This window comes from Cyprinodon tularosa, unplaced genomic scaffold (genome assembly GCF_016077235.1).
Source record: "Cyprinodon tularosa strain WSP-4 unplaced genomic scaffold, ASM1607723v1 ctg799, whole genome shotgun sequence".
NCBI lineage: Eukaryota > Metazoa > Chordata > Actinopteri > Cyprinodontiformes > Cyprinodontidae > Cyprinodon > Cyprinodon tularosa.
Window position 1 is genome coordinate 226,939 of NW_024039561.1, and position 15,141 is coordinate 242,079.

General features: G+C 36.4%; 1 protein-coding gene across 5 annotated transcripts in view; it reads right to left on the bottom strand.

Moving 5' to 3' along the window:
* The window catches only part of lama2 (laminin, alpha 2), a 185,038-nt gene that overhangs the window by 151,046 nt on the left and 18,851 nt on the right, over positions 1–15,141 (bottom strand). For all 5 annotated transcript variants that reach the window (XM_038271300.1, XM_038271297.1, XM_038271298.1 and 2 more), the window contains exons 3-7: positions 11,766–11,817; positions 10,894–11,084; positions 4,848–5,027; positions 4,586–4,675; positions 321–438 (exon numbers count right to left, since the gene is read on the bottom strand). In XM_038271300.1, coding sequence (XP_038127228.1) covers positions 321–438; positions 4,586–4,675; positions 4,848–5,027; positions 10,894–11,084; positions 11,766–11,817 — 631 coding nt within the window. The remainder of the gene's footprint in view (positions 1–320; positions 439–4,585; positions 4,676–4,847; positions 5,028–10,893; positions 11,085–11,765; positions 11,818–15,141) is intronic.

Genomic DNA, 15,141 nt, shown 5'->3' on the forward strand with positions numbered 1-15,141 from the left:
GTACATTTTTATGACCCGTTTGATGGAAAACAGCTTTTTACATCCACCTTTTACTGCTGTTTATCAAGGTTGAAGGTAAGAGGAAACTTTTTTTAATAGCCAGTAATTCTAAAGTCTGATTCCATCTGGCTGGAAGGAATTATTGCTAGATTCTAAAACATGCTGGTTATCCATTTAATAGGTTTAAATATAGTTTAATGAAATAATAAGCAGCTTAACATGAGCAACCACAACTCTTGGAGCCCTGCTCTAAAACCAGGAGAAGTGTTTTGAAAAGCTCAACATAGCCCTGGGATAATAAGGTAAGCATTTTTCCTTACTTTCGCAGACATGTCTGGTGAGGAAGGTCCCCGCCATCCATGGCTGCTGGTGGTAACCCGGGCAACAGTGATCACAGCTCTCCCCGCATGTATTGTGCTCACATTCACAGCTAAACTTCTACATAGACAGGGAGAAGAAATACAGAGTCATTATGTGTTTAACAGATGTTACGCCTGTTATGATTTATTGGTTCTCTGTGGACTGGAGGTTGATTATGGAGGGATTGTTACACATCTAAACAGAAAGAATGAGCACTCTGTGGTTTTCCACTTTAGTCATTTCCTCAACACAAGCTGTTGAGGTCCTGCTAAAATAATTGAGACTTGAGTGGTAGCATGCCTGAAAGGTATATCAATCAAATGAACAATCTGAACAAATCCAATTTTTGGAAAGAAAAGAAATGTGGTATACCTAAAAGAAAAATACACAACTTGGATATCCTGTATGAATAATAAAAAAAAAAACTATTTCCATTACTTCATATTTTAATAATATTATGTAAATTAAAAAAGGTCTAGTACCATTTCACATTAAATATCTTTATAATGGAACACTATTGTGCTCATCAACCAAAATAACCCGGCAGAATCTCAAATTTCCTTTCATTCTCTACAGAACATATTTAGTTTCCCCTCAGCATCAATTATCAGTAACAGAAAAAGTTAAATATTATTAAAATTCTTTGAAGATTTTACTAAAACTGATTTATAATTTTAAAAATGTTCTACAAATCTAAAATAAAACTACTTAAAATAGCAACTAACAACAGGAATAAACCATTAAAAGCCAAACAAACGCCAAGTGGCTCCACAGGAGAGCAGGTTGCACTGAAAGAATATTGTTGGCCTTCCAGCTCAACAGTAAATAGAAAATTGGTTTCCTACTATTCTCCCATGAGAGGAATAAATCCTAAACTAAAACATGGGCAGCTAAAAGCTGAATGTTACAGAATTATGGCCAAATCCAGGCTCCAGTAATTCAGTTGAAGATTTTCTGTGAATTGAGTTATTGTGTGAGGGTGCTGGTATTTTCACTAGATAAAATGAGCTGCAGTACAGAAGCAAAGTAAAAGGCCATGTTTGGATTCTTTGGAAGTAGAGTATTTTTCCCTCTCTTCCGAAACAAAAAAACAGGCATCCAGTTACTATAGCGATGAGTGCTGGTAAAGATGCTCAGTCACCCAGGTCATAGTCATTTAAAAAAATTTTAAAAACTGAGTCGTAGGGAAATCATATTTCAATTTCAAATCATTCTGACTTAAACATGTATATAAATGTACTCTTTATCAGACGATATTGTCCCAAAAGTTAGAACATTTCTATATAAAAAAAAATCCTGTCTTAAAATCTGTGGGGGGGGGTTTCTCTATTTTATGCAGGCCAGTTGGTTATACCTCAGCTTGTACACCTAAATTGGGCCAATCATGCATCAACGGTCATCTGTCAATCAAATTATTTCGGTCATAGCATCTTGATTCATATGTCGCAGCTAATAAATGCAGGTTGAAATATGAAATAAGCATAATTTACTTTCCCATTGAGTTCCGTCCCAGTGTTCACGGGGATGGACGTCTGTGTCATTGGCAGGTGTAGAGCTAACAGAACTGGTATCATTGCGAGGCAAGGGCTCAAACATGTACGGCTGGAAGCCTTCTACACCAAACCAAGCTTCTGGCACCCCCTTCCACAACATCTTTATCCTCACTTTCCTCCTCTAAATAAAAAACGTATGACCTCCGACACAAAACTCTCCTCCTCTTCCATGTTCCCGCTGTCCATAGTGTTCCTTGACAGTGTCGTTTCTAAGTCACCAATTTAGTGCTACTTGCACTAAGATGCTAACTGGTTAGCAAGATGCTTCAAACAAACCGGCCACAATCAAACTTGCTTGCGAACCTTCCGCCACAACCTTCCGCCCTCTTGATAAACGACCAATCACATTCACTTTATTCACTCGCGTAAAGTCAGGCACCACTTGGAAGAATTCGGAAATGCAACGGTTGGAACAGCCGTTTCCCTACGACTTTAAAAAAAACAATCCACTGGACTTTGTTTTCCAACTTAGAAGACATTTCACTTCCCATCAAGGAAGGTTTCTCAATTTAAAATGTCTGGAGTAGTGTTTCAATTCCAGTCTTATAGAGTGGCCCAAACAATAGTGCCGAGCCTATATGAGAAATTGAGCAACACAGAGTTTTAGTCAATATGACCTTTCCTGAACTCTCTTGCATTTGTTTTTTTAAACTTGTGTCCAAAGAAAGGAGACCAATCTGGTCTCCCCAACATTACTGACAAACTGGATCGGCTGGGCCACATCCTGGCCAGATAAGATTTTTAAAAAGGCTTAAAAATAGACAATAATCACCAACCTGCATGTTGTTTTCACAGTTCCTTGCAAAAATTCATAATTAGTATAGTTCATATGAAAGTAAATTGACATGATTTTTTTGTGTTACAACCACAAAATTCAATGTCTCCGAAAGATTGGATGGAGAATATTTAAACTATCATTATTTCTTCCAGGTTCAACCTATATTACCCACATCTTCCCATGAGCCTGATCAACCCAACTTTGCTAGATGGTGTCAAATGCATTGTCTTTAAAGGTGGAAATGGTGTGTTCGGAGTGATGTGCAGCCTTGGATTTCTCATAAATATAGTAAGGTTTTGATCTCAAGCACCTTCAGTCACATTAGGGGTATAGGCTGGCATCCAGTCTCATGGTGGGTTCTACAAAATTGGCCAAAAATCATTGCAGTTGTTCATCACACTACACAACAGTTTATTTCCAAAATAGCTTTATTTTGGAAATAAACTGTTGTGTTACAGGTACTGTACTAACTCTTTTTACTTAATCACCTTTATCTACATCTACTGAAACAAAGCATCATAACGTCATTGTTTTTAACAGACACTACTTTCACTTTCTGCCACTATTTGAGACTATTTAAAAATATATTTGTCTTCCATTGTCATCAGTACATAAAACAGTAGACTATCAACATGCAGACCTGTGTGTTTAATCGCAAATAAGACATTAAACTTTTGTTAAAAAAAAAATAAATTACGTACTGTATTTTCTGTTAACCTGAATTCTGATAATTAGTGCATTTTTATTTTGTTTGTTTATTTTTTTTTATATATAAATAAATTGCGGGTTATCTTTAAACTGTAGTCTTCTTTCTATCCATGACTCTTTTACCATAAGACCACCTTACTACGAACTTACTTTCATGTCTGTCAGGTGCTTCTCCTTTTCAAAAAGGCAGGATTTTTCCACGACAAGTATATTTCTTCACTTTGCCCACTTACCGTTGTCATTTTGGAGTCTTGTATGGTTAATAGAATTTTTTTTCCAAGCCAGTGTAGATTAAACGTCATCAATGGCTGGGTCAGACACCTGCATTGTTTCGACTGTGCTATGCTTTTAAAAGCTTGGCATATTATTTCATAAACTAGATCAACAGTAGATTTTTCACAATTTTACACCTGATCTTCCTTGATGATCCATTTTGTTCAAAAATATTCTATGATGAAAGAGAGAGAGAGTCCTTCAAAAAAACATCTGATGAAGTGATTTATTATCCTAATTCAATCTAATAATCACTTAAAATTCTTAGGTTCAGTAGGTATGAATAAATATGCAATGTAAATGTGATGCAATCAGGGAAGACAGAGACCTTTGATATTTAAAAAAAAGGAAGAAAAAAAGACACAGCTAAGAAAAAATTGCCAGGACATGTAAATATCAATGTTATTCAAACCGATAAGGCTTTTCTAGTCAGTGTAAACACTTCTGTAACATAACCTTTGAAGGTGAGGTGAGAAAAAGTAGGAAACTGGAGCTCCATACACACTACTGATATCACTTCTTTTCATTGCGATCATCACAGAGGGACAAGACACCAGTGTCACATCAGAGTAACACTGCGTATTTGGGCCACAGGACATCTAAAGTTCACACACGATTAAGCATTTGTGTGTGTGTGTGTGTGTGTGTGTGTGTGGTCAGAGAGAGACAAAAAGAAAAAGATCAGATGTCTGGTATCTAACACACCTGTGTTTGAAGTCACATAAGAGACAAACCTTTGCTGTGTCACCTGCTTCCCTAAAGGCATTTACATACACATACATTCAAAAGGTTTGATATGAGGTTATAAATAAAAAAAACCTGTGGGTTTTCTTTGCTCTAGTTTAGTACTGTGGAACTGCTTCATTACCTGTTTGGTTTTGTTAACTGGACTTAGAAGCAGAGAGTGTTGTACCTTTGTATCAGGGTTGAGTGGGCACGCTTTGGCATGGCCATAACAGATACACATCCCTCCAACTGAGATGTCCTTAATGGAATAATAATACTGAAGAGAAAAGAAAGAAAATGTGCAACATTTATGAGGGTGCATTGAGCATTGATTTTAGAAAAAGAAATGTGAAAGACCAAATGAGATGAAATCTTGCTATTTTGAAAAAAAAGGAATAAAAAAAAGAAAAGAGAACAGAACATAAAAGAGTTGTGTTTTTTTCTCTTACCCGTCTTGTCACAATGAAATCAATATCTTTGGGGTCCCTGAGTGTCAGAGTCATGAGGTCGGCGTTCAGCGTTCGTATTCGCTGGAAAACCAACCTGATGTAGCGGGCAGAGGTAAAGTTTAGCAGGGTTGGAGATGGGTCATCTGCACTGGGCCGCCCATTGATCAGAGATGTGTGGATCTATAATCAGAGGGATACGTGTACATATAGTGAATCGAGCCATGGTGCCAAGATTCAAAATAAAAGTTTCAGCTTCAACGCCTTGGTAAGTTGCAAATTCCTATAAAATAAATGACATCTGAGTTATCTGATATTTGATTAGCAAATACTTTTTACATCTATGACCTAAATTAGAAGTCATCTGTTGCATGTGCTAGTATTTATTTATTTATTTATTATCCTAAATAAATCTCAGTAATGCTTTTAAAAATCATTGCAAATACTCCCTCCTACCCAAACTGTAAGATTCAAAGCACAGAAAAATGATTTCAGAATAAAAACAGTTTGTTCACACTTCAGTTCAGGCTCCACTGATAACCTGCAAGCTTCACCGAACATGAAATTAAACATGAGAATGTGGGAGAGGCTGGGTATCTACCTAGTAGGCTGTCTGTCGAGATTATAGAATCGGTGGTCCGATCTTGTTCGAGACTTAAAATCTATCAAATAACTACACAAAACGTATTTTCTCTTTAAGTTTCTTCAGTAAAAAAACTTTTTTTCCCCTGTTTATGACAGCGCAAGTGAAGTGTGTTGAATATTACAGTTTAGCTTCATTTTTTAAATAATCTGTAATGCTTCACCCCATACAGTATTTCACTAAATGAAATAAAGTACTCTAGTCCTCATTTTATTCTATAAAGAGTATAGGAGTGATCCAGTTTGGCTTCAAGGTACCTTAAATATTTAAACCTTTAAATTAAAGGCTATTTGACAGGTGGATAACCATTTTCAAATTTACACTGATACTTCATAATTGTTTAGCTCTTTAAACTATTTGTTATGCCTCCCCTAGGGGTTGACTGAGCTATTCAGGAAAGCTTTGATGTGAGGAAACTTATGCTAGAATATAGTTGTAATGATCTTTAGAGAGCAGCTTAAGGTAAACCTGCTCAATTAGTTCACATCTACATATTTGTGTAGAAGTAGTTTTTCAACATGAAAACTTTTCAAAAACAACACTCACTTATACGGAAACCAGGTCCAATTTAACACCGGTGTTTTGTAGAAAAGTGCACTCTTGCTGAGCTATGCACGTCCAGGGTTTCATGGTGACATGCACCAGTAACAATAACATATCAATAATGAAAACAGAAAAAATTACTGAATAATAAAATACAAAAATGGACAGAAGTGCAGGTACCCATAGTTTAATGAAAAAACCCCAAAGTGGTCACAGAAATAACTTGAATCTGACAAAAGAAAAATGTAATAAAAGTACTATTGAAAAAACAAATAAAAGTCTGGCTTTTAACCAGTTGCTCAGCAGAATGATTTTAAAACATGAACACCTGAAACAGGCCTAGATGTTGATTGAAAAGACTAAAAATAATGTGGCTAAAGGTTGAATTAAGGTGTGTAAACTGGTTTGCATCACAGGTGTCTACAATTTTATAATCATCTAGTCGGCCTTTATATAGGGATAAAGGTAGTTTCTGCACTGTCTGTTTGCACAGTTTGTACTTCACTCAACATGACCCAGAGGAAGAGAAGGAAGGATTCTCTCAGATGTTTAGAAAGAAAATTATGGAAAAGCATATTAAAGGTTATAAGACAACCTCCAAGAACCTTGAAGATCTTGTGACTACAGTTGCACATTTAGAAATTTAAGATCCATGGGACAGTAGCCAATATTCCTGGAGGAAAATTAATGACAGATAAAAGAGACGGATAATATGAATAGTAACAATAGAGCTCAGAAAACCTTCAAAAGAAATTGAAGGTAACTTCAGGCTGAAGGAATATAAGTCTCAGATCACATCTGTTGTTGTTTGAGCCCAAGTGGACTTAATGGGAGATGACCAAAGAGGACACCATTGCTGAAAACAAATATTTAAAAAATGCAAGAGTGAAACTTGCAAAACCACATATTGTAAAGGATGCTCTTTTTTCGGGTGGATCATCAAAATAAATGATGATAAAAGGAGATTGACAAAAGGAGATTGACAATTCTCCTAATTGTCAGTCATTCTGGTGATTGTTTACGTAAGTCCCTCCTACCTGCTCATCCCCGGTTTGCCATCTTTTTCTTCAAATGCGCTCTTTCAGACGTATATGTGTGGTGAGCTATGGTTTCAGCCAATAATTGAAGCTCGCCATACTCACCACAGTTCTTTGAAAATGGCCAATGGTTGTAAGAGGAAAAGTGTCTAGAAGAATAGTTGAATATGAGAAGAAAAGAAAGGCCTCAGAAGGGAGAAACAAGACCAGAGTGTTTTTGGGAGATTCTTATATGCAACAAGCGTTCACTGAAAGCACAGGTCAGGCTTCGAAAAGATGCCTCGGTTACGAAGTTTCTACTGGACAAATAAAGTTTGGCATGCTATTTGGAGACATACGTTTAGCATCAAGTGGCTTCTGAACACTCTTGCGGGCGTTCAATAGACGTTCCCTCTCGGGAGCGGGTAATGGGTTGTGCGTGTGCATTTTTTTTAAGTAGACAGGGCAGTTCTTTTCAAATTTTCAGGAAAATCCTCCACTATACCTTTAATGGTATGGTATCATAATTTTTGTCCAAGGCCGTTTATTCTACATTTATTTAAATAATTCCATTGAAGCATAATTGAAAAGCAATGTGTTACTTTCATTTGTTCATTTTCATAGAATTTGTATTTATTTTTCCTTTTGCCAGATTCAAGTTTTTTCTGTGACCATTGCTGGTTTTTCTTTCATTGAACAAGGCGTAGCAACAATTCTGTCCACATGTGTCCTAGTACTGTAACAGTTCACCACTTTTCTACCAACTAGCGTTAAATCTTTTGTCTTTAAAAATAATAGTTACACTGTTAAAAATGGTGTTGTGAATTCAAGGCAACAAAATGCAAACATTTTTTTGACATATCTCAACTTTTGCTTTCTGTTGTTGACTTTACTCAGGTTTATTATTTCAGACAACAGTTCTTCCAACCTAAATGTTCTTTTTCCCCCAATTTAGAACAATCCATTACAGCTTAGCAAGAAATACTAGCATTATTTACAAAAACAAAAGATGTCAACCTTAAGACCTTAACGAGAAAATGTTTTTAAAATAGTTTTCAGCTCCTCAGGCAACAGAACACCGTAAACATGTTAAAACATCCGTACATGACAAACTTACTGCTAAACCTCTGTGAAAGTACATATAAATAAAAATATTAATAAAAATAATAAAACGTTTTCCATCATATTTTTAAATCAAAGCAACACAACAAGAAGAAAACAGCTGGATAAAATAGAGTAGAATTTCAAAACGTTGAGCTTTTCTACCTGTTACCCACATTTAAACCAGCCTGAAGGATGTTTTGCGTATGTTTCCCACACATAACCAGTAATCAAAAAGCAGCTACATTATAAGCAGGGTAGAGCTCTGATTGTCTGTCTGGCCATCTGTCTGTCTCTCTAATGTGGCCAAAGCAACATTTGGCATCTGTAAAAAAACAAAAAAACAAAAAAACAAAAGCAAAGGAAGTCTCACAGTGTGTGTGGGTTTGTGTGTGTGTGTGTGTGTGTGTGTGCATGTCAAGGGGGAACACTTGATGGGTGTAAGCTGCACACTTGGAAGTAACGAAGAAGATAGTTATATGTGTGTGCTGTCGTGTGTGTGAGCATTGGGGTGACATTGCGAATGTGTGTGCGATGCAGTGACACATCGCCTACGACTCATTATGGTTTCACTGTGATCAGACGGCTAGGGAGCTGTCAACCCCACACACACACACACACACACCTCCGTCGTTCCTTGCAGCTCTTGACATCTCCCAGCTTTACACCCCCTCTAGCGCTCCCCCGCAGGACACAAGCACGAACGTCACATACACAACTTGCACACATGTAAAATCCACACACACAGACTTTCATAAAAACATCAACAATTAGAAGCTTGTATACGCCACGAGAATGTGTGATTGGTTTGTTTCCTCTCTAGGTTGGTGTGTATGGGAAGGTGTTTGTGTGTTTTCCAGTCCTCTTTCTCTTCATTAATGTCAGTTACAGCCGGCTTGCTTCTCTGTTCATACTGGATGCAATCACACAAAGCTGATCAAAGCGGCATTGCAGTAAACACTGGTAAACTCAAGCTGTGGGAGTCTGCGCCTAGCAAATAAATAAATAAATAAAAGAATGAGACTTGTGTTATTGATTAAAATGTTTAAATGGTTGTGCACGTCATCAGAGCATCTTGTCTTCACATTCGCTTCTCAGTACATCCAATTACCTCCAATTAGCCACTAGTCAACCAGATTATCTGATACGTTGTAAGCAGGGAGCTGTTTTCATGTTTGGTATGTTTTTGTTTTTCTCCCCTTTTTCTGGTGGACATTTATTTAAAAGGTTTTCTGTATTTAAAGACCCAGCCTAACTAATACATTTTGAATAAACAGATTAAAATAATCAGGCATCGAATCAATAAAATATCCTAAACTCATATTCTTCACAAATATTTTGTTAATAAAACTAAATATTTTAATTGTATGCCAGTAGTATTTAATGAAGTAAAGACATATTTATGGTTACGTTAGGTTGGTTGTGTTATTTTCCAAGCATGTAACAACTACCAAAATTAAATGTTGGAGCTTAAAGGTATTGTGGAGGATTTTTTTTTTACCACTGCTTTTTGTTCCGTTGGTCATGTAACTCCTCCTCGTCTGCACTGTGCCTGCGCCATCTTTATTACTAGTCGCCACTGTGGGGCAGTGTCAGCCGGCCGCTGTGACAGCGAATGCAAGACTGCTTTGAGAGGAGAGCTCTCCGTGCAAAGCATTCTGGAATATATCTGCCTCTTCTAAGGCTTTTCTTGTTAGGAATCCAGTTTGTGTGGCCTGTTTGTGTGTCTCCTTTTTCCACCAACAGGAGGTGCCCTGTCTTCGCTGTCCCTCCCTGCACACCTGCGGCTCATTGGATCATTATCTGGAGGAGTATTTGAGCAGTGGACTGTCACTACCTCGACGCCAGAGTGTTTGCCAGTTTTGGGAACACTAGCCAAGCTGAGTTTAGCTGAGTCTAATTTAAGCTTCCTTTCTCTGAGACTAATGTTCTTTGTCTTTGTTCTTTGGCAGGAAGATTTCCTATGTTACTGGATTCCTGGACCTTCTCCTCCCTGGAAGGAAAAACCGAGTTCACACTGGGCAGGGGAAAACCTCCAAATGTTCTGTTCAAGTACCCATCGGAAATCCGAGTGACAGTCCGCTTCATTACTCCTCCGGTATGCACTATTCTCTGGATTTACCACACAGACTGGATTCAAGGACTAACAAGGCCCACCTCAAACGTGAGTCCCAATCTTGCATAATCTAAGTGCTTCCAAGATTTCCACGGTCCCTGAACTGACCACTGAACTTCCCTTCTCACTTCCAGTTCCGGCTCACCAGCTCACTGAGTTTCAGATCCAACTCCTGTATTACTCCCTCAATAAACCTATTTAAACTTTTCCTTTGTTCTCTGAGTGGTTTCTCTGCATTTGGATCCGATTTGTAAAACTGATCAAGACATTTCTTTTCTTCTCATAGACTTCGTAGACACTTTTTCTCTTAAGACCCTCAGCCTTTTTCAAAGAACCACGGTGAAAAAGGTGAGCTTCAATGACTGTCTGAAACTGTAGCTCACCACACATTTGCGGCTGAAAGTGCGCATTAAGAAAAAGATAGCGAGCACGTAGGATGGCCTTACGTAAACATATCACCAGAATGATTGACAGTTAGGAGGACCACTTATTTTGATTATCCACCCGGAAAGAAAAGACCGTCCTCTATACCTTTAAGGACATTTTGATGGTTATATCAATTGTAAATCCTGCTGCATTTTTTTTAAATATATATATATATTTTTATTAGTTTGTTGTTTTGGGACTTACCTCTCCGTTCTCCAGAGGATGAATTTTTGAATAAAACGACGTGCAGATCACTTCATCATCTCTAGTGTAAGATGGAGGTCCTGTCCGCGGATTTATGTTGAACCTTGTCAGACACTCGGTGTCTGTGATGGCATAGTACTGCCAAGGTTCAAAAGTCACTCCATCTATTGAACGCTCCAAGATCCAATTACCTGTGGACAAAAACATTAATGATAAAATAGATCAACTAGACAACGAGAGAACGAGAAAACAATCAATACAAACAGTGATGGATGACTGAAACCACGGTTTAGGTCATGCTGATTATTATACATGGAAAATTGACAAAATGTTTAATTTCATATTTGTCAAAGCCTTATACCAACTGTTAAGTCTTTGACTGATTGCATGCGAATTGAAGGGAGAACATTTAATGGAAAAGGTAAATAGATGAGATAAATAATAGATTGAACTGCACCAAGCAGCAAACATACAGTACAAAACTATTAAATCCATGTTGACCCTCTTCAAGCCTATTTCTGTCAGGAAAGATGGATATACTAAATAAACGTCTGAATTTTTTTTTTTAATGAAGGTACTCTCATCTTGCACCTTAGCAGGACTCCAAGATTGTCAAACATTATTATTAATAAACTCTAAAGTAAAGGGATTAGTGATTTAATGGAAGCCATTTTCTTAATTTATGTTAATTCTTCTTCAGAGGATCATTTGCTCTCAAGGTTGTAATTAATAGATTTACTTGTTCATTAGACTAAGTCGGAAAATATGCAACCAAATATCCCTCTAATCACACACTTGGTTGTATTATCAAAGCCGTGAAACTTAAAATAGTCTACTGCCATCTTAATAAGAACCATAAAGATAAATCATACCTGGACGAGGAGAGTTGGCTGCCTTGATTATTATGTAAGCAACCTGGAAAACCTGGAAGAGAGAGAGAAGATAAATGATTACAATGCTAACCAAAGACAAGAAAGCATAGTTTTTGAACATTAGGTTTTTCCTTAAATATTCTAAAAATGAATAAAGACATTAATAGACAGTGTTTTGTTTTTCTTGAAAACATACATGGATAATAAATATTGGATTTTAACGTCAGGATTTTAACTTTTCTTTTCTTTTTTAAAAAGGAGGTCTAATAAAAGTTATACCTGGAAGTTATTTCAGGTACATGAAATCATAGGTAGTAAACAATTGAGCCAGTTAATTTAAATAAACAGCATGCCTGCAACTTACACATGGTCAAACTAAATTTTGGGGGGTCAGAAATTGATTAGGCCATAAAGAGGCCATGATGGACAACATTGTGGACAGCAAAGCTGAAGCTAATGGAAAGAATGACAATGACAATCCTTAAAATGTTTTTATGATTTTTTTTAAGCTGACGGTTACATTGTTTGCCATCAGTATAACTGCTTGAGATCTTTCTAGAGAAATCCTTTCCAGTTTGAACTCGAACCTATTTTTCATGACTTAAAATATGACCAAATTTACCATAAATTACCGTAATACTATGTTCTTAAATATTTGCTGAATGCATAACAAATATTTGCAAACAGCACTAAAGAAGAGATTTGATTTATAAAATACAAATTCAGTATAAAAATAATCAAGAAATAACTGAGGTAATGGATTGCCATATTAAGTTTTTTTTTCTTTATTAGTATTTTCAAGCAAAAAACAAATAGAAGAAACTAACAGAAAAAGTCCGTGAGCATAGGTATTAACCCTTCCTCTAAGTCAGTAATTAGCTGAGTCAACATTTGTGGCAACAACAACCAGAAGTTGCTTGACACTTCTTGGTAATGGGATTTTTACATCTTGAGGCTAAACTCCATCTCCTTTATGTTGGATGGTTTTTCTTGTGAACAGCAGTCTTAAACTCTAAATTGCAGATCTTAATTATCTTGTGTTGACTTTATTTAAATAATTTAAGGCATGTTTTAAACCACTCAAGCTTTGCTTCAGCATACTGCTTAGCAGAGCCCCCCTCCCTTAACGATGAAAATGGAACGCTGTAAAAAAAAAAAAAAAAAATAGCTTTTTCAACTAAACGAGGCCATATTAAAGGTGACATGTTTAATCATGCTCGAATAACCAGAACACATCATAACAACAGTAACATTCAAAAATTGCAGTTAAAATACAGTAACACAACCCCTTCATCATAACACATATTATGGAAATCAAATAAGAACTGAATTTAAATTATGGTTCAGAGTCACAGCACCATGGGCAGAGCTGTTTGGTTAAAGTAGAGGCTACAATACATAGGATAACTTACTAAAATATGCATCTTAAAAAGACTTCTTCTATTTAAGCACATCTTCCTGTGAACAGATTTTTATTCATTTACTAAAGTTAAAAACGATGTTTAATACATTTTTAAAAAAGGAAATGTCTTTTTACACATCTTTATTGTGTGAGAAAAAAAAATCTCACTGTGTAATTATCAGACTGCCATTACATTTTTCCTCTAGCCCACCCCCCTAGTGGAAGCTTGCGCACTTTAGGAATACCTGCTTTTAGCCATAGTCTTCCTTGAAGTTGAACTTCATTCTGTGCTAAATCAGATAGACCCATAGGTTTTTATATCAAAAATATCCCTGCATTCAGCACCATGCACCCTTAATTAAACTTTAAACAGTGTCCAACACCCTGATGCAGAAACCCATCCCCATAGCATGACACAGCCACCACTTGTTTCACGGTGAGAACACTTGAAACTTACTTCTAACACCAAGTAATGTGTTTTTTTTTTTTTTTTTTATTGTGTTATTTATTTTCTGGTTGCTGTTGCATAAACACATCAGTCAATTATTGATCATTAATGATTAGTGTTTTTATTTATTTATTTAATTTAATCTAATTGAAACAAGGACCAAGAAAATCCATTCTGATCCAATTAGATGTTTAAGACTTTTAAAACAACCACAGTTGACCAAAGTGCTGTACAGAAAAAAAAAATGTCACTAATAAAGACAAGGGAAAACAAGCCTGAATTCAAACTGGAACTTTTACCCTATTTAAAGATAGCCTTTAACCATTAAAAACAAGTTGGCTCCACCACCAACCTTACTTAGTTTGGCTGCAAGAGGTTGAGAAGCAACAGCCTTTACTCTGCCTATATCCACCAGAATACCAAGTGACTCCGGATTGGAGTTCAGTGAAATTACTGAACATATTTTCTATTGATATTAATCAGGTGTCTATTGTGATATTCACTGATTTATTGCCTAGCCCGAGGTTAAAGTCTGGACAGAGGTTGACAATCCATGTAAGTAAATAATGACTCATGCTCCACGAATGTCTCATTCACAGTTTGAGCCCAATGAATCTTAGCTTTTTTATCTGGGAATATGACTATGCTATTAGGGAAGATAAAACATTGATGGAATATCTTGGTAATCGCCTGAGCTTGGATCAGACTAACTACTGTACAGTAACCCCAGATCATAGCAGTTTTCCCTGAAGGTTGTTACAGTAGACTCAAGAGATTAAGGCTGCATCAATTTACTAGCCTCTTCTCTTACCCTGATACACCCATCACACTGGAACAGGTTAATGCTGGACTCAGCAGACCCTCAGTTCCTTATGCCTCCTAGCATTTTATACCATTTCTTCCTATTTGTCTTAGAGATTGGTGGTTTTCTTAAGGCTACACAGCTGTTTAGACCCAATTTCTTAAGTTCTCTTCACATTGTGCTTGTAGAAATACGTACTTTCACTATTGAACGTTGATTTTCTTCTTGAGACTAGAATTTCAAAAAAATGGTAAAAAACCAATGATACTGAATACTTCCACAAGGTACTGTATAACGATTAAATAAGGAACTAACTGATTTCACTGGCATTTATCTTTGAAAAAAACATCTTTTCAAACTGTCAAATCTTAAACCAATTTCTCATAGCAGATGTTAAGTTCAGCAATATTTTATTTACTTATGCATATAAATGGGGGTGAATTATAACACCTAAATTCTACCTCAGTCTTTTTTTTACAATCAGAAAAAAAAAAAAACAGAGGCACAGAAAACCATCTTACAAACTCAAGACAATGAAAGTGAGAAGACCAGTAAAACCTAATTGAATGTAAAGTATGTGTATGAAGAGATAAAAGGAAAACCAACAGGCAAACAAAACCAAAGATTATATACAAGTCAACTTTTGATCGGACTCCATGTCTCTTATTGTAACCACCCTCTTTTTCCTGCACATTTTTTTTCTTTGCAGCCACATTTTTTTCTT